General features: G+C 39.7%; 3 protein-coding genes across 3 annotated transcripts; all 3 read left to right on the forward strand.

Moving 5' to 3' along the window:
• The first annotated feature begins 1,308 nt into the window (after window positions 1-1,308).
• Window positions 1,309-2,343, forward strand: LOC133129334 (trace amine-associated receptor 1-like). The gene has a single exon (XM_061243340.1). The coding sequence runs from the start codon at window positions 1,309-1,311 to the stop codon at window positions 2,341-2,343; it is 1,035 nt and encodes a 344-aa protein (XP_061099324.1).
• A 5,022-nt stretch (window positions 2,344-7,365) lies between these two features.
• LOC133129241 (trace amine-associated receptor 1-like) lies at window positions 7,366-8,400 on the forward strand. The gene has a single exon (XM_061243193.1). It carries the CDS (start codon window positions 7,366-7,368, stop codon window positions 8,398-8,400), a length of 1,035 nt encoding a protein of 344 aa, XP_061099177.1.
• An 8,797-nt stretch (window positions 8,401-17,197) lies between these two features.
• Window positions 17,198-18,235, forward strand: LOC133128809 (trace amine-associated receptor 1-like). Its single transcript, XM_061242618.1, has one exon. The coding sequence runs from the start codon at window positions 17,201-17,203 to the stop codon at window positions 18,233-18,235; it is 1,035 nt and encodes a 344-aa protein (XP_061098602.1). The 5' UTR covers window positions 17,198-17,200.
• Window positions 18,236-20,756: the final 2,521 nt, after the last annotated feature.

A 20,756-nucleotide genomic window follows, 5' to 3' on the forward strand; every position in this document is an offset into this window, starting at 1 on the left:
TTACTTTAAATTGCCGTAAATCACCAGGGCAATGTTTGCTGCACAGCTAACCTGGTCCAGGGCAGTCACCTGGTTTATGTAGGCTTCAAATAGTTTCCAAAAAAGCCTGGTGGGCCACTGAATGCATGTATTCCTATTAGCAATGTCGATTTATGGTGATTGTATGCATTGATGTGCCATATAAACATTACGTACGTATATACAGGGAGACATTTGCTACATGCTTAAATTCTCCCTGTGTTTAACTACTGAGCATAACCGAATGTGAATGAGACTGAATGGAGCGCATCTCTGCTGTGTAGTTGTTTTTAACAATTTTGCAAATCAATACGTAAAACACATGATTTTTTTTGTCATACTGTTGGTTACCTACTGTGCTACCATGTATAAATTCATAATAATTTCACTGAAAACAAGGTATTTCAGGCCTAGGCAAATTAAGTCCATCAGGCTGGCAAGGGTGGGCTCAAAACAGCTGTGGAGTAGAGTGCTCACATTTGCCACCTAGTGGTGGTTGTGTGAAAAGCAAACCCTAAACCACTATGGATTTTGGGAAATCTTGCTACAAACGAGCCAAAATGCTGCTCCTACTGTCGGAACCACTCAAGTATTTTGGACAAAATTCAACCTGCAGAAGAAAACCCCCAAAAGAAATTAACCCACTGTATTAAATGAAATTACAGTGATACATATTTTATACATAGTCTCCCCATTTTGGTGGAGCAAGACTTATTATGGTGTCATTTTAACTTGGTTATGGAAAAACAGTAAAATTCAAATAGAAAGTAGAATACCTTCTTTGCATTTTAATTTTCAAAGTCAAAAGACCTGACCTTTATAAGGTATTTATTACTTATTTTTTGACTTTTTGGTCTTCTGCTGCTGTAGCCTATCCACTTAGAGGTTTTATCCGTTGTGTGTTCAGAGATGCTCTTCTGCATATCACTGTTTTAATGTGTGGTTCTGTCACGTTACTGTCACCTTCCTGTCAGCTTCGATCAGTCTGCTCATTCACCTTTGACCTCGCTCATTAACAAGGCATTTTTACCCGCAGAACTACTCCTCACAGGATGTTTTTGTGTTTTTTGCACCATTCTCTGCAAACTCTAGAGATTGTTGTGCCTGAAATCCAAGGAGATCAGCAGTTTCTGAGATTATTCCACAATCAAAGTCACTTAGATCACATTTCTTCCCCATTCTGACATGTCCATGTCTGCATGGTTTTATGAATTTATTTTGCTCCTTTTTTTTCTTCCAACAGGTGTAACCACTATAAGGATTTATATCTTGTCACTTGCCACTGAAATAATGAATTTCAGTCAATCTGGGATGATTGAACATTCAAACTTCTGTTATGAGTCTGTGAATAGATCTTGCCCAAAGATCACCTACCCAACAGTGATACGGATTCCACTGTATATTTTCTTCATGACCATCATTGTTCTAACCATGTGTGGAAACCTCCTTGTCGTCATTTCCATTACTCATTTCAAACAGCTACAGACTCCAACCAACTACCTCATCCTCTCTCTGGCAGTGACGGACTTTCTTCTGGCAATAGTCATCATGCCCCCTAGCATGGTGCGCACGATTGAGACATGCTGGTACTTGGGAGACACGCTGTGTAAAATCCATTCAAGCACAGATGTAATGCTATCCAAGGTTTCCATTTTAAATCTTACTTTCATTTCCATTGATCGCTATTATGCAGTTTGTCAGCCACTACATTACCGGACCAAGATCACCACTTGTACTGCATTGATCATGATCCTGATCAGTTGGAACCTATTTTTCATCATTGGGTTTGGAATGATATTTATGAAACTGAACATTTTGGGTATTGAAGATTTTTACGACAATAACTTTCATTGTTTTGGAGGCTGTTTTATTTTCCATAGCAAGACATCTGCTATTATAGGTTCAGTCCTATCTTTTTACATACCAGGGTTCATTATGGTTACCATATATCAGAAAATCTTACACATTGCACTGAAGCAAGCCCGATCAATTCACAGCACTGCATGTCAGCACGTACAACCTGGAAACAGCACATCTTCAAGCAAAATGGAGCGAAAGGCGACAAAGACCCTGGCCATTGTTATGGGGGTATTCCTGACATGCTGGTTACCGTTTTTTGTGTGTAACATAATCGACCCACTGATCAATTATTCTATTCCACCTGTTTTGTTTGATACACTTGTCTGGATTGGCTATTTAAATTCAACAAGTAATCCTATTGTTTATGCTTTCTTTTACAGTTGGTTTAGAAAAGCTTTCAAAATGATCATTTTTGGCAAAATATTTCAAGCCCATTCCTCAAGAGCAAAACTGTCCACAGAATGAAAATGGAAAGCTCCTGCTTTGACATTAACTTAAATGTCTTGACATCTATAAAATCATGGAACTAAAATGCAAAGAGTATGACACATTTTATAGATACATTAAAAATGAAAGCAAATGAGTACATAATAAATAAAACAACAAACATCATTATAAGCCAATGATTTAACTTTTGTCATTCCCACCACTGATTTGGCTGTGATGCTAATGAAAGGGTGTGGTGGAAATGATTAGATCTATTATCTATAGTATATCTAATATAATAGGTACATGTTCACTGCAAACCTCCACTAGCCTCTCACCACTGCTCCTTATCCTCTACACCAGGGGTGTCGAACCAGGAGTGCAGCCTATTTACAGATCCTTACAGACCCCACACACATTCTCATTGCGGCCTTTGAAATGCTGCCTTCGGGTCGGCACTTACACTGCCTGCACTGCAGAATGAATAGGAGAAGGGCAGCCTTCATGCCAGAAGCCACCCTACTAAACTCCAGCCCCGCCTGTGTTCTGCCTTCCCACAATGGATCATTCAAGGCAGAAGCAGAATTAGCCATGGGTGCACCTATATGAGCTGCCATTTGGCTTAATTCATGAAACACATTGTTGAATTAATTGACAAGTAACGTTATCTATTATTTGCATTAAAAAACAATATATCTTGAATCATTTACGTTGAAATGTAGCCTTTTGTTGTTATGTTCCTGAGTTCTGTCAGTTAGTTTATATTGGTATTCTTGTATATTTATTATTTTTCATTATTCATGTCTGACCCCCAAATGCTCCTGACGAGCTGGTCGGTAACTTGCATGGCAGCCAATTGCCATTGGTGTGTGAGTGTGTGGGTGAATGAGAAGCATCAATTGTACAGCGCTTTGGATAAAGGCGCTATATAAATGCCTACCATTTTACCATTTACCTGTTCATAAGAATTTGTTCCAGAACTCTACATATAGAGTTCAGAGTTCATTCTGCTTCTGCTGTTGGTAGTTACATTATCAAAGACAAGAGAGCCAGCACCAGAGACAGCCATACATACCAAAGCTATAACACAGCACCACCACCATATTCATGTTCCAATATAAGAACAAAAATATACAATTCAGAAGTTGCATGAAGAAATACACACAGTTTGTTTTTTTCTTAGCTCACTTTTATTCCACTTCAGGTCGTCATATTTCCGGTTTGGCAAATATGTCGGAAAAATAAATAATAATTATAGAAAAATAGAAAATGCATTGTTATGATCAAAAATAAGTTTTTTGTAAAATCCATCAGGTTATATTCATCAGTGGTTTGTTGGGCCAAAGCAAATCCATGGATACTGCAGGTGCATCATGGGAGAGGCACAGCTGAGCTTTGTGGGACTCTGTAAACTGTATATAACAGAACCATCCCTATAGTGATGCTGTACAAGACACCAGTCTGAGGGATGTCCTGGGAGAACCTTAATCAAACCACCAGCACATAATATTTGTATGAATTTGTGAAAAAAACTTTTATCACTGAATTATAGAACGTGCAATGAAGATTTCTATTGAGCAACAACTAACTTCTGAGGTGAGAGAAAGACTTTTAAAACTAAGAAATATGTTTCAGAAGTAAACTTCCGTTCTGGTAACCCTGGCATGAATGTAGTCGTGTACTCATCAACAAATATTTAAGCTAAGTCATTTTAACTTGCAATGCAGATAAAATATCCTTGATACTGTATATCATAACATATTCTTTTTTTATAGTTTGCTCTCCTGCTCAGTGGTAATCCTTTTTATTTTTTACTGTAGCACTTTTTAATGAAATCAAACACAATTGAGATAATGTACAAACAAATATAATATAATATGATACTTGAGAAAATATTTTTTCCTCTTTGCTCCAGTACTTTATATTTGAAAGAAGCTGTGATTATGTAGCTATGTCCAAGGGTGCGTCTCCCAAACAACGACGAAACTAACAATGTCGTCACTATTGTTACCCAAAACCATAATGACTAGGTCGCAAATCAGCACCACTGCAGTTCTTATGAAAATAGCTTGAACAATGTCGTTAATGATGCCGTGCAAAATTTCTCCCAAGACAAGGCAGAACATTCCTACATTCCTACCCGAAAGAAGATGAAAATTAAAATGGACTGTGAGGAGTCTTATATCCTACTAAAATACTATTTGTGAATTTAGGATAAGACGATTGTGAGTAGGCAGTTTGTTAAAGGGCAGTTTGGTGGCTCAGAATGCTGAGGTTCATGTCAGATACTTTTGCTATCTGTACTGTCACAGGTTCAAGTCGACTCAAGCATTTGATGCCTGTTATTCTCCCCTGCATAATAAAGCAGCATTGAAAATAATAGTAGAATAATATAGCTATCTATCTATTCATGAAGAATACAGTTATTTCTAACAACTTATTTGTTTTCAATTCTTCAAAACCTTGTTGGCACTTTAAGTCCAGAAAATAACTTACTTATAACTGCATTTCCAATCTTTTTCAGGGAGATTATAAAACAGGGGCTTTTTAATAGTTTTTCTCAATCGTTTTGGCCCATTTTTTATGTTCTCATAACTGTAGGTGCATTTGCAAGAACATTTTATGCATACAGCACAGCATTATGGTTCGCCTTTAAAAGCACAAAGCTCACTGAAACTCTTTAACTTTTTCAAAATCAAATAATTTTTTCAATGAATGGCATCAAAATGAAAAGTCTCTTTATCATTGTTTGAAATCAAGACAAAATGGTTAGACATATTGACATTATGACAGTGCACCCTGGCAAAACATTTGTTACAGTAACTCTCTCTTTCACACATTGCTCGTCAGGTGAATCTTAGATTTTACTTAGAAAGGGAAATTTTACAAATTATTGTAGGGCACAGAGGCAACACAATTACAGTACTACACTTTCTGAACATGGTGGAACCTTCTTAGGCAAACAGAGGTGAGTGCCTGCTCATCCAAGAGGAAGAGGAGTAAGGATGCGTGGTGGTATGGTTAGGAGAAGACCACAAAACAGAGGAAGAGGCAATAGTCTTACAATGGAAGAGGCTAGTCAACCGAATGTGGAATGATCTACAATGTCATCAATCATACACACATTCTGAAGGGGAAAACAGGTGGACAATTGTGCAGTATTCTAATTCTTCATGCTATTTCGGTTCACAATAAATGCATGTTCGAAGTTCATAAAGAATACATGATCTGTACTGTGATGTATTGGTTATTTCTACCTGTTTCCCCTGCATTGTTGTGTTTTCTTTTTACTGTATTGCACTGTGTCATAGTGTCAATAAAATTGATTCTCAACAAGTAAGAGTGTAGTCCTCTTGAAAGTGGTCTTTTTTCACAATACAATGTGAAATGTTGTACTATAGAACGAGAGACTGATTTGAAGTTACTGTAACCAACATTCTTCCAGGTTTTGTCATAATGGCAATATGTCTGTCTTGATTTCAAACAATGATAAAAGGATTTTATTATGATGACACTGACTAACTCATTGAAACAATTATACAACTCAGATAAAAAGTTTTAAACATGGATTTAGGGGTGCAATTTCTGTCTCTTTCTCAGAATGCAGACAACCCTGTTGGAAAATCCAGCTATGACCAGTTTGAAATGATAAACAACCCTCTGTTTCAAAATATAGCTTTAGCTGTTGAGTATGGAGCTGGGGGTGTACTATGAAATGAGATTACAGAGCTAACCCTGGGTTTTCTATACTACGAAACTCAGTTACTGTAAATTGCCGTAAATCGCCAGGGCAATGTTTGCTGCACAGCTAACCTGGTCCAGGGCAGTCACCTGGTTTATGTAGGCTTCAAATAGTTTCCAAAAAAGCCTGGTGGGCCACTGAATGCATGTATTCCTTTTAGCAATGTCGATTTATGGTGATTGTATGCATTGATGTGCCATAAAAACATTACGTACGTATATACAGGGAGACATTTCCGACAAGCTTAAATTCTCCCTATGTTTAACTACTGAGCATAACCGAATGTGAATGAGACTGAATGGAGCACATCTCTGCTGTGTAGTTGTTTTTAACAATTGTGCAAATCAATACGTAAAACACCTGATTTTGTTTGGTTACCTACTGTGCTACCATGTATAAATTCACAATAATTTAACTGAAAACAAGGTATTTCAGGCCTAGGCAAATGAAGTCCATCAGGCCGGCAAGGGTGGGCTCAAAACAGCTGTGGAGTAGAGTGCTCACATTTGCCACCTAGTGGTGGTTGTGTGAAAAGCAAACCCTAAACCACTATGGATTTTGGGAAATCTTGCGACAAACGAGCCAAAATGCTGCTCCTACTGTCGGAACCACTCAAGTATTTTGGACAAAATTCAAACTGCAGAAGAAAACCCCCAAAAGAAATTAACCCACTGTATTAAGTGATACATATAAATTACAGTGATACATATTTTATACATAGTCTCCCCATTTTGGTGGAGCAAGACTAATTCTGGTGTCATTTTAACTTGGTTATGGAAAAACAGTAAAATTCAAATAGAAAGTAGAATACCTCCTTTGCATTTTAATTTTCAAAGTCAAAAGACCTGACCTTTATAAGGTATTTATTACTTATTTTTTGACTTTTTGGTCTTCTGCTGCTGTAGCCTATCCACTTAGAGGTTTTATCCGTTGTGTGTTTAGAGATGCTCTTCTGCATATCACTGTTTTTATGTGTGGTTCTTTGCGTTACTGTCACCTTCCTGTCAGCTTCGATCAGTCTGCTCATTCACCTCTGACCTCGCTCATTAACAAGGCATTTTTACCTGCAGAACTACTCCTCACAGGATGTTTTTGTGTTTTTTGCACCATTCTCTGCAAACTCTAGAGATTTCTGAGATTATTCCACAATCAAAGTCACTTAGATCACATTTCTTCCCCATTCTGACATTTGGTGAAAACAACAGATGAAACTCTTGACCATGTCTGCATGGTTTTATGAATTTATTTTGCTCCTTTTTTTTCTTCCAACAGGTGTAACCACTATAAGGATTTATATCTTGTCACTTGCCACTGAAATAATGAATTTCAGTCAATCCGGGATGATTGAACATCCATACTTCTGTTATGAGTCTGTGAATAGATCTTGCCCAAAGATCACCTACCCAACAGTGATACAGATTCCACTGTATATTTTCTTCATGACCATCATTGTTCTAACCATGTGTGGAAACCTCCTTGTCATCATTTCCATTACTCATTTCAAACAGCTACAGACTCCAACCAACTACCTCATCCTCTCTCTGGCAGTGACGGACTTTCTTCTGGCAATAGTCATCATGCCCCCTAGCATGGTGCGCACGATTGAGACATGCTGGTACTTGGGAGACACGCTGTGTAAAATCCATTCAAGTACAGATGTAATGCTATCCAATGTTTCCATTTTAAATCTTTCTTTCATTTCCATTGATCGCTATTATGCAGTTTGTCAGCCACTACATTACCGGACCAAGATCACCACTTGTACTGCATTGATCATGATCCTGATCAGTTGGAACCTATCATTCATCATTGGGTTTGGAATGATATTTATGAAACTGAACATTTTGGGTATTGAAGATTTTTACGACAATAACTTTCATTGTTTTGGAGGCTGTTTTATTTTCCATAGCAAGACATCTGCTATTATAGGTTCAGTCCTATCTTTTTACATACCAGGGTTCATTATGGTTACCATATATCAGAAAATCTTACACATTGCACTGAAGCAAGCCCGATCAATTCACAGCACTGCATGTCAGCACGTACAACCTGGAAACAGCACATCTTCAAGCAAAATGGAGCGAAAGGCGACAAAGACCCTGGCCATTGTTATGGGGGTATTCCTGACATGCTGGTTACCGTTTTTTGTGTGTAACATAATCGACCCACTGATCAATTATTCTATTCCACCTGTTTTGTTTGATACACTTGTCTGGATTGGCTATTTAAATTCAACAAGTAATCCTATTGTTTATGCTTTCTTTTACAGTTGGTTTAGAAAAGCTTTCAAAATGATCATTTTTGGCAAAATATTTCAAGCCCATTCCTCAAGAGCAAAACTGTCCACAGAATGAAAATGGAAAGCTCCTGCTTTGACATTAACTTAAATGTCTTGACATCTATAAAAAATTTTAGATACATTAAAAATGAAAGCAAATGAGTACATAATAAATAAAACAACAAACATCATTATAAGCCAATGATTTAACTTTTGTCATTCTCACCACTGATTTGGCTGTGATGCTAATGACAGGGTGTGGTGGAAATGATTAGATATATTATCTATAGTATATCTAATATAATAGGTACATGTTCACTGCAAACCTCCACTAGCCTCTCACCACTGCTCCTTATCCTCTACACCAGGGGTGTCGAACCAGGAGTGCAGCCTATTTACAGATCCTTACAGACCCCACACACATTCTCATTGCGGCCTTTGAAATGCTGCCTTCGGGTCGGCACTTACACTGCCTGCACTGCAGAATGAATAGGAGAAGGGCAGCCTTCATGCCAGAAGCCACCCTACTAAACCCCAGCCCCGCCTGTGTTCTGCCTTCCCACAATGGATCATTCAAGGCAGAAGCAGAATTAGCCATGGGTGCACCTATATGAGCTGCCATTTGGCTTAATTCATGAAACACATTGTTGAATTAATTGACAAGTAACATTATCTATTGTTTGCATTAAAAAACAATATATCTTGAATCATTTATGTTAAATGTAGCCTTTTGTTGTTATGTTCCTGAGTTCTGTCAGTTTGTTTATATTGTTATTCCTGTATATTTATTATTTTTCATTGTCTGATCCTCAGTTTATTTTTCATATTTCATTGCATTCGTCTTCGCCTGTGATGTCTGTGTCTTTCTGACTATCTGGATTTTCACCTGGGCTGAATAAACAATGTTTTCTGAATATCCCCTGGTCTGTGTTTGGGTCTTCTGAATGGTACCTAACAGTACGTTCTGACCAAGATGGACCCAGCGGACCGGAGATGAGCAGTTTCAGGGGGATGCTAGTGTTGGTGATGTCAGCCAATCTTTGGCCATTGAGTGAGTTGGCCACTAGCAGGCGTGGTATTACATCACCGTCAAGAACTGTTATCCTCTTCTTCTCATGGCCTCAGCTTTTGAACAATTGCAGGAGGCCAGTATATTCACCAAGCTGGACTTACCCAAAGCCTACCATCTTGTGCGCATTCGAGAGGTGGATGAATGGAAGATGGCATTCAATACTCCTACTGGCCGCTGGGAATAGCCATCTTGCAGAACTTTGTCAATGACATTCTGGGGGATATGATTAATACATTTGTTTTTGTTTACCTGGACGACATATTGATACATTCTAGAACAAAGGAGGAACACATTACCCATGTCCGCAAGGTCCTCCATCGCCTTCTTGAGAACCGCCTATTTGTTAAAGCAGAGAAGTGCGAGTTCCACTGTTCCACTTCCTCATTCTTGGGGTATATTGTCTCTGCGGGCAGCATCTGCATGGACCCCAAGGAGATCACAGGAAGTGGAATGGTCTCCACCTGAGATCCGTAAGGACCTGCAGCGCTTCTTGAGATTTGCCATCTTTTACAGCAGATTAATTCGCAACTACAGCACCATCGCCGCTCCTCTAACTATCCTCACCTCCATCAAGAGGAAGTCAACCAGGTGTTCCTTGCCTGCATGATGCGATTCACGACAGCCCCTTTTCCTCATTCACCAGGATCCCACCCTCCAGTTTATTGTGGAAGTGGATGCCTCGAACATTGACAATAGGGAACTGCTGGCAGTCAAATTGGCCATCAAGGAAATTGGCATTGGCTGGAGGGGGCACAAGTCCCTTCTCTGGTGTGGTTTCACCCTTCTTCCCTCCATTGGAATTACATGGTACTGCATTTGGTGAAACTTATGTAGGAATAGATTTGAAATATGGCGGGTGGACTTTTTTTTATATATATATGAAATTATAGAAATGAAATTCTACAGGTCCAGGAGCACCTGTTCAGATAGTTGTGATCATGAACCCCAATATGTACCAAGATATTTTAATAACGAAACAATGCCACCCTCGCCTTGATTTGTTGTTATGCACTGAATGTATTCTCAAAAGTGCATGAATATAAAATGTTTCACATTATGTAGCTTTCATTGCCTTAATGTAGGCCTACTGTGTAATGACAAATCATACAGGCCACTGCAAAATGTAGAAAAATAGCTTAATGTGCAATGCCACAGCAAAATGTTGCGCCATCAAATTGGCTTGTCACACAAGGTTTTATGTACTTTTAGAGAATGTAACTAGCTAGTTAACCTAGCTTCTTTGCTTTTTCACTGAGGGACTGACAAGTAACATTAGGTGTATTCAGAACAAGCGGGGAAATAAACACTAATGTCCTTGTGTGTGCAGAAACTTTCAGTGATGTAGCCTACACAGTAATTATGTGGGCTGGTGGACTAGGTCCACAGTGTGGTGTGATGTGCCTAGTGGAGCCCGCCTGAGTAGCATAGTTGCATGCTTGCGTAGTGGTATACCTGTCTGCTTGCTTGCTTCTCGCTTCCCGATGCTGCTGCTGACCAGCTCAACTGAGTTGAGGAAAAGCAGAGTGTGTAAGTCTTTCCATGTCAGTACGTAGCCTCTCCACGACCCAGACTTCTGCTGTGCCTCCTTGTGGCAGCCCGCAGTGACCATGTGCTTTGCAGCCTTAGGCCAAACAGCAGCTCTGGCAGTCTTCGGCAACTCCCCTCTACAGTTTTTCCTTGTGAAAAATATCCTACCCCACTCTCACCCCACCCCAACCGCCACCTCTTTCCATCATGTTGGTACATGTTAATCCTCATCTCACTTGTTCATAAGAATTTGTTCCAGAACTCCAGAGTTCATTCTGCTTCTGCTGTCGGTAGTTACATTATCAAACACAAGAGAGCCAGCACCAGAGACAGCCATACATACCAAAGCTATAACACAGCACCACCACCATATTCATGTTCCAATATAAGAACAAAAATTATAATATATTATTATATTATTATATTATATTATTATAAAATATTCATTATAAATAATTCAGAAGTTTCATGAAGAAATACACACAGTTTGTTTTTTTCTTTATAGAAAAATAGAAAATTCATTGTAATAATCAAAAATAAGTTATTTGTAAAATCCATCATGTTATATTCATTAGTGGTTTGTTCGGCCAAAGTGAATCCATGGACACTGCAGGTGCATCATGGGAGAGGCACAGCTGAGCTTTGTGGGACTGTAAACTGTATATAACCGAACCATCCCTATAGTGATGCTGTACAAGACATCTGTCTGAGGGATGTCCTGGGAGAACCTTAATCAAAGATTGAAGATTGAAGATTGAAGATTTTTATTTAACAACAACTAACTTCTGAGGTGAGAGAGAGACTTTTAAAACTAAGAAATATCTAAGAAATATGTTTCAGAAGTAAACTTCCGTTCAGGTAACCCTGGCATGAATGTAGTCGTGTACTCATCAACACATATTTAAGCTAAGTCATTTTAACTTGCAATGCAGATATAATATCCTTGATACTGTATATCATAACATATTCTTTTTTTATAGTTTGCTTGCCTGCTCAGTGGTAATCCTTTTTATTTTTTACTGTAGCACTTTTTGATGAAATCAAGCACAATTGAGATAATATACAAACAAATATAATATGATACCTGAGAAAATATTTTTTGCTCCTTGCTCCAGTACTTTGTATTTGAAATGAAGCTGTGAATATGTAGCTATGTCCAAGGGTGCGTCTCCCAAACAACGACAAAACTAACAATGTAGTCACTACTGTCACCCAAAACCATAATGACTAGGTCGCAAATCAGCACCACTGCAGTTCTTATGAAAATAACTTGAACAATGTCGTTAATGATGCCATGCAGCGGGTGGAGTGTTAAAATTTATCCCAAGACAAGGCAGAACATTCCTACATTCCTACCCGAAAGAAGATGAAAATTAAAATGGACTGTGAAGAGTCTTATATCCTATTAAAATACTATTTGTGAATTTAGGATAAGACGATTGTGAGTAGGCAGTTTGTTAAAGGGCAGTTTGGTGGCTCAGAATGCTGAGGTTCATGTCAGATACTTTTGCTACCTGTACTGTCACAGGTTCAAGTCGACTCAAGCATTTGATGCCCGTTATTCTCCACCGCATAATAAAGCAGCGTTGAAAATAATAGCAGCATAATATAGCTATCTATTCATGAAGGATACAGTCAGTTCTAACAACATTTTTGTTTTTCTTCAAAACCTTGTTGGCTGTTTAAGTCCAGAAAATAACTTACCTTAAACTGCATTTCCAATCTGTTTCAGGGAGATTATAAAACAGGGGCTTTTTAATACAGTTTTTCTCAATCGCTTTGGCCAATTTTTAATGTTCTCATAACTGTAGGTGCATTTGTCAAAACATTTTATGCATACAGCACAGCATTATGGTTCGCCTTTAAAAGCACATAGCTCACTGAAAATCTTTAACTTTTTCAAAATCAAATAATTGTTTCAATGAATGGCATCAAAATGAAAAGTCTCTTTTCTTTGTTTGAAATCAAGACAACATGGTTAGACATATTGACATTATGACAGTGCACCCTGGCAAAACATTTGTTGCAGTAACTTCAAATCAGTCTCTCTTTCCGCAGTAAGTAAAAGACAACTTGAAAACGGAAAACAATGTTACTTTTTTGAGAATCAGTTCTGTAGATACAGCAAACAGAAAACACAACAACTGAACACAAAAGGTTACCTTGCAGTGTATAAATGAAATATGCCAATGCAACAAAATCAAAATGTTTGAACCAAGTAACTCTAAGGAAAAGGTAAACATACAGTGCTCTCATGTGGATTTACATTTAATCTACTTCACAGGATATTCTGCCATTCTTGTGCATCTAGCCATTGTCTACAATTGGCCCCATTATCAATTGCATAAGTCTTGCTGATCAGAATAGATTGTTTTCTGTTGAATAATTTTACTTACAAAGACATCTGTGCAACTACTCTTTGTGTATGTCATAATAGGCAAAATGGTAGATCTAATCTTCATAATATGTCAAGTAGATTTTAATTTTAGTGACATGGTATTGATGTAACGTCAGCTAAATTGACACATTGCTCATCAGGTGAATCTTAGATTTTACTTAGAAAGGGAAATTTCAATTATAATTCAAATTATTGTAGGGCACAGAGGCAACACAATTACAGTACTACACTTTCTGAACATGGTGGAACCTTCTTAGGCAAACAGAGGCGAGTGCCTGCTCATCCAAGAGCAAGAGGAGTAAGGATGCGTGGTGGTATGGTTAGGAGAAGACCGCAAAACAGAGGAAGAGGCAGAAGAGGACAAAGTCACATGGTTGACTCGGATGAAATGAGGGCCACCATTGTGGTCCTTGTAATCAACAATGGTCTTACAATGGAAGAGGCTTGTAAACAGAATGTGGAATGATCTACAATGTCATCAATCATACAAACATTCTGAAGGGGAAACAGGTGGACAAATGTGTAGTATTGTAATTTCTCATGCTATTTCAGTTCACAATAAATGCATGTTCGCAGTTCATAAAGAATATATTAACTATACTGTGATGTATTGGTTATTTCTACCTGTTTCCACTGCATTGTTATGTTTTCTTTTTACTGTATTGCACTGTGTCACAGTGTCAATAAAATTGATTCTCAACAAGTAAGAGTGTTGTCCATCTCTTGCAAGTGGTCTTTTATACAATACAATGTGAAATGTTGTACTATAGACTGATTTGAAGTTACTCTAACCAACATTCTCCCAGGTTTGTCTTGATTTCAAACAATGATAAAAGGACTTTATTTTAATGAGACTGACTAACTAATTGAAACAATTCTACAACTCAGATAAAAATGGGATTTATTTGTAAGGGGTCTCTTTTTCTCAATGCAGACAGCCCTGGTGGAAAATCCAGCTATGACCTGTTTGATGATAAACTACCCTCTGTTTCAAAATATAGCTTTAGCTGTTGAGTATGGAGTTTGGGGTGTACTATGAAGTGAGTTTACAGACTTTGCGAGCTAATCTAAGAGCTAACCCTGGGTAAAGCTCAGTTACTTTAAATTGCCATAAATCGCCAGGGCAATGTTAGCTGCACAGCTATGTCGGGAGCGGGAAAAGCACCAGCTCCCGCCCCCTCCACGGGTTCCTATTGTTCTTATGCAGAACCCACCCACCACAAGGAGCTCAGGACGAAGCAGGTAAAGTGCAAAAAGCTTTATTTTAAATATTTCAAAAAACACAGAGCACGCCACAACTCGCACCAACCCCACCCCCCTTCGACTTCCCCACTACTCCTACACCAACACTCCCCCCCCCTCCCGTACCCAGAGCCCGGCACAGGTAGAGCATAAACCAGTCACACAATACACAAAGGCAATCACGGCTAAACTCCCCAGTGACCAAACAGCACTCCAGTGTCCCCCACACAGGTCCCCCCTGCCACCCAGCCAACGCCCAGGAGGGGGGGGAAGAAACCCCACTCAAAGGGGAAGTCAACCAACACGGGCGGGGTCTCACACACGCACTCACACCTTTCACTTCCACACACACCAACAACACAACAAATAATCTTTAAAGAAGGGATGTAGTTGGCCCCCACCGCTGTGCTGGGCCTCCGCTGTCTTCCGCTGCGCATTAAAGTCTCTGGGCCGCTGGACTTGGCCCCGAACCACTCTGTCCACTACACGCTGGAACTGCCGCACTGTCCGCCCTCAGCGTCCTCGCTGTTCCTCCAATGGGGAGTGAGCTTGTGCTGGCTCTGGTCCTGGTCCGCCCGTTGCTTTTCCGCCGCGTGGAAGACTCACAGTTTCCTCCGCCCTCATCAGGGTGAGTGTAGTCCCACTGCGTCTTTCCTCCAAGTTGCGCTGTCTTTGCCGCGGCACCAGTCCGGCTCCACACCGCGCTGCTCCACCGGAATCGCCCAGCGCTGGTCCCACTTGCGAACAGTATCGCCTGTGTAGCGTCCACAATTTCCCGGGGCTGTCAGCCAGCTAACCACCGCCAATGCGGGAGACAGCCTCAACAAAAAAAGAAACCAAAACAGAAAACAGAAAAAGAAAAAGAAAACCAAACACAACAAACTGAAATGCACTCGATCAGTTAAAATTCTGTTCGCGGAACCCAACATTCAACCCCGGCGTCTCTCTCGTGTCTGCCCTTTACCTGCTTCTTTTAAACCTGACTAATTAGTCAAGCAGGAAACAGCTGCGTCACGCCCCCAAACCCGACAGCCGGCACGTCATATGCGTGGATCCATGTGCACACCGAGCCCCACCCAACTCTGGCAAATCCAGCCCAGCCACCAGGCTCCTGACAGCTAACCTGGTCCAGGGCAGTCAGCTGGTTTATGTAGGCTTCAAATAGTTCCCAACAAAGCTTGGCGGGCCACTGAATGCATGTATTCCTATTAGCAATAGCGATTTATGGTGACTAGTAAACAATATGTATGCATTGATGTGCCGTGTAAACATTATGTACATATATACAGGGAGACATTTGCTACAAGCTTAAATTCTCCCTATTGTTAAGTAATGAGCATAACCAAATGTGAATGAGACTGAATGGAGCCAATCTCTACTGTGTAGTTGTTTTTACAATTGCGCAAATCGATGCGTAAAACACATGATTAACACTTTTGTCATACTGTTGGTTAACTACTGTGCTGCCATGTATAAATTCACAATAATTTAACTGAAAACAAGGTATTTCAGGCCTAGGCAAATTAAGTCCATCAGGCCGGCAAGGGTGGGCTCAAAACAGCTGTGGAGTAGAGTGTTCACATTTTCCACCGTTTGTGTGAAAAGCAAACCCTAAACCACTATGGATTTTGGGAAATCTTGCTACAAACGACTTCTTCGCCTGTTACAGGCCGAAATGCTGCTCCTACTGTCGAAACCACTCTAGTATTTTTTCCCAGTGGACAAAATTCTAACTGCAGAAGAAAACCCCCAAAATAAATTAACCCACTGTATTTAGTGATACATGTATAAATGACAGCCCTTTTATACATAGTCTCCCCATTTTGGTCAGAAAATTACCAAAATCTGAAATACAGTTGGCATATTTGGTAATTGGTTGCAATTCCTTTGCTTTTAATGACTGTCTGTATTGAAGCATATTTCTGTGAGAATCATTTTTAAATGAATCTATGCACTTTATCTGACAATTTAAAAATGCAAAGTCATTTCACATTCATCAAAAAACACAAAAATGTAATGATAATTCAATTGGCCATTTATCAATTCATTTTTTTTTTTTGTGGCACGAGGGATACATGAATCAAAGTCAATAGCATTACCATTTATGTTATCATTTTGACTTGGTTACGGAAAAACACTGGCAAAATTCAAATTGGAAGTAGAATACCTCCTTTGCTTTTTCATTTTCAAAGTCAAAAGACCTGACCTCTATTCGGTATTTATTACTTATTTTAGGCGTATTAGTCTTTTGTCCACTTTTGGTTTGATGCCTTGTGTGTTCAGAAATGCTCTTATGCATACCACTGTTATAATGTGTAGTTCTTTGCGTTATCGTCACCTTCCTGACAGCTTCGACCACACTGACCACGCTCATTAACAAGGCATTTTTGCCCGCAGAACTACTGCTCAATGGATGTTTTTTGTTTTTCACACCATTCTCTGCAAACAATTTTTCCACAATCAAAGTCACTTAGATCACATTTGGTCTGAACAGCAGATGAAACTCTTGACCATGTTTGCTTGGTTTATGCATATATTTGCTCACTGAGTGTATATACCTTATTTTGCTCCTTTTTTTTCTTCCAACAGGTGTAACCACTATAAGGATTTATATCTTGTCACTTGCCACTTGAAATAATGAATTTCAGTCAATCTGGGATGATTGAACATTCATACTTCTGTTATGAGTCTGTGAATATATCTTGTCCAAAGATCACCTACCCAACAGCGATACGGATTCCACTATATATTTTCTTCATGACCGTCATTGTTCTCACCATGTGTGGAAACCTCCTTGTCATCATTTCCATTACTCATTTCAAACAGCTACAGACTCCAACCAACTACCTCATCCTCTCTCTGGCAGTGACAGACTTTCTTCTGGCAATAGTCATCATGCCCCCTAGCATGGTGCGCACGATTGAGACATGCTGGTACTTGGGAGACACACTCTGTAAAATCCATTCAAGTACAGATGTAATGCTATCCAATGTTTCCATTTTAAATCTTTCTTTCATTTCCATTGATCGATATTATGCAGTTTGTCAGCCACTACATTACCGGACCAAGATCACCACTTGTACTGCATTGATCATGATCCTGATTAGTTGGAACCTATCATTCATCATTGGGTTTGGAATGATATTTATGAAACTGAACATTTTGGGTATTGAAGATTTTTACTACAATAACTTTCATTGTTTTGGAGGCTGTTTCATTTTCCAGAGCAAGACATCTGCTATTATAGCTTCAGTCCTATCTTTTTACATACCAGGGTTCATTATGGTTACCATATATCAGAAAATCTTACACATTGCACTGAAGCAAGCCCGCTCAATTCACAGCACTGCATGTCAGCACGTAGAACCTGGAAACACCATGTCTTCAAGCAAAATGGAGCGAAAGGCTACAAAGACCCTGGCCATTGTTATGGGGGTATTCCTGTCATGCTGGTTACCGTTTTTTGTGTGTAACATAATCGACCCACTGATCAATTATTCTATTCCACCTGTTTTGTTTGATACACTTGTCTGGATTGGCTATTTAAATTCAACAAGTAATCCTATTGTTTATGCTTTCTTTTACAGTTGGTTTAGAAAAGCTTTCAAAATGATCATTTTTGGCAAAATATTTCAAGCCCATTCCTCAAGAGCAAAACTGTCCACAGAATGAAAATGGAAAGCGCTTTGACATTAACTTAAATGTCTTGACATCTTTGACATCTATAAAATTCACGAAACTGAAATGCAAAGATTATGACACATTAAAAATGAAAGCACATGAGTACAAATAAAACAAATATCATTATAAGCCAATGATTTTACTTTTGTAATTTCCTACTTCTGCCTACTGTGCAGAAGTCTTAGGCACCCTAGACTTATATATATATATATATATATATATATATATAAGTGTTTTTTGTTATATATGTGTGGTTTTTGTTATATATGTTATATATATGTGTGTTTTGTGTGGTGACCTGCTGGTTGAGAGAGAGTGAGAGTGAGAGTGAGAGTGAGAGTGAGAGTGAGAGTGAGAGTGAGAGAGAGAGAGAGAGAGAGAGAGAGAGTGAGAGTGAGAGTGAGAGTGAGAGTGAGAGAGAGAGAGAGAGAGAGAGAAAAATGGGTATTTTTATTTTCCGTAAGTGCCTTCAGGGCACATCTCAATTGTCCAGAGCAGAAAAGTGATTCCTAGAGTGGCCAAAAAATTAGGAACCCCAAAAAGGGAGAAAAAACAAAAAGAGCCGGAATTCACGCGGCCGCATTCATCCGTCTTTGTCCGTTGGGGGGCCGTCCAATCCTAGTGGTTCCCCGGCCTCGGAAGTCCTCCTTCCTAGCCTAGTCGCCTGTCTTGGGTGATCCCGTCTAGGGTTAGAGAGGGAGAGGTTAGCTGGCTTATAGCGGGAATGATATGTTCACGTGATTCCGGGATTTTTATGTTTCTTCCGCAAGCATGGGGCTCTCCCGTGGTCCTCCCCGAAATTGTTCCACGTCTTTCTCGAGTAGAGTTCAGTCATCGCTCGGTAGTGGCTTTCGTCCACACTGGCTCCGGGTATCTCCTCCTCCGTCATGAGCCCCGCTCTGCGCTCGAGTTCTGCCTTTTGTAGGGCGCCGCTCTCTTCCTCGAATTCGGCCCAGCTGCGCCTGTTTAATCAGAAATTGTTAGTGGAGTGTGGTCGCATTCCACACGCGCCTCGCCCCGGTGGTGCTGGCCTTGGTGCTGATTCTCCCCCCGGGCTCTCTCCAAGATGCCGCTCTATTAAATACGACATAGGGAAATATTCGTCGTAAATTAGTTTCCCCAGCTCCTGGCGCCGGCGCACTGGCCATTCCACTCCTGTGGTGTACTGATCCCAGATCGGCCCACCACATTTGTTGTATATGTTATATATATGTGTGTTTTGTCTTCCCACAACAGGAGCTTTTGACCTTAACCCTTCCATAACCTTATATTCATCCTTATTTTTATTCTAACAGTGAATTACTCATTTTTAAATGTATTCCGAATCACTGATTAATGATGCAGCATTTTATTCTTGTGCATGTCATGTCCCTGCTGTATATACACTCAGTGAGCACTACTAATATTATATATTTATAAGACTTATTTGTCTTCAGCTGCTGTAGCCTATCCACTTAGAGGTTTGACGCGTTGTGTGTTCAGAGATCCGAAAACATGGAACTGGACATGGGTCTGAAAAATGTTTGTGGCAGTTTGTGTGAGTAGTAGACTATTAGTAGTTATTGCTGGTCTATGTGCTTTGGAAGCCTTAAATGAACAGTGTACCAGAGTTCTGACATTGATGCATTAGGAAATGACCACTGTAGGGGTCCTCGCACGGGACTCCAAATTATGTAGGGTCCTCGCACGGGCCGCCAAATAACGCAGGGATTTTACTCTCTACGAAACCGGGGCGCCAGTTAAACGTTGTGTAGCAGTATAACTGCAAAAAGTAATCAGTCTCATAAAATTACTATTATCAGGAATATCTAACCACAAATTTAGTATTTTAATTAATAATTAAAATAACCAATACTAATGATTAAACATACCGATAACCTGAAGGTTGGAAGTTCTTCGAAAGACTGCTTTAACTCGGCTCTCATGTCTATGCGATTCCAAAACGGACACCGGGGTTTAATAAAATATATTTATTAAACAAACATACAAACACATAACAGATAAACTAACGGGAAGTTAGTAAGGAAATTTAGTTTGGTATGTGTGTGTGCGTGTGTGTGCGTGTGTGTGGCGCGCGCAAGCGCGCGTGTCGCTAGAGTTCTGGGTGTGGTAATGAGTTAGAGTTAGCTGTGAGAAGGGACTACTTGCGTAGTTTTACTCTATATATGCGCAAAAGACGGCGAATCAATTCACGTACATATATATGTAGCTAACCAAACACATTACAATGGTTGGATGGTAAATATTGAAACACAGATTCACAAAAACAGTTAAGACTAAACTAAACACTGGCTATGCCTGAATGTTTGTTTTCTTACTGAGTCCATACGCATTGCTGGATCCAAAAGACATGCTGTCCTTGTAGAAGCGGCGATGGTGCTGTGAATGGTGTCCGGGAGAGATGCGCAGGCTGGGGTGTTCCCGTCTTAGCAGCGCGTTGTCGTCTGATCCGCTGGTCCTTTTCCAGGTGTAAAAGTTCGTTGCTGTTTCGTTGTTGAGCTTTATTGGGGTA

The sequence above is a fragment of the Conger conger genome, chromosome 5 (assembly GCF_963514075.1).
Source record: "Conger conger chromosome 5, fConCon1.1, whole genome shotgun sequence".
Taxonomy (NCBI): Eukaryota; Metazoa; Chordata; class Actinopteri; order Anguilliformes; family Congridae; genus Conger; species Conger conger.

Bases quoted from the DNA above. Each gene is read 5' to 3' on its own strand.
- LOC133129334 (XM_061243340.1), top strand. From the start codon at position 1,309: ATGAATTTCAGTCAATCTGGGATGATTGAACATTCAAACTTCTGTTAT.
- LOC133129241 (XM_061243193.1), top strand. From the start codon at position 7,366: ATGAATTTCAGTCAATCCGGGATGATTGAACATCCATACTTCTGTTAT.
- LOC133128809 (XM_061242618.1), top strand. From the start codon at position 17,201: ATGAATTTCAGTCAATCTGGGATGATTGAACATTCATACTTCTGTTAT.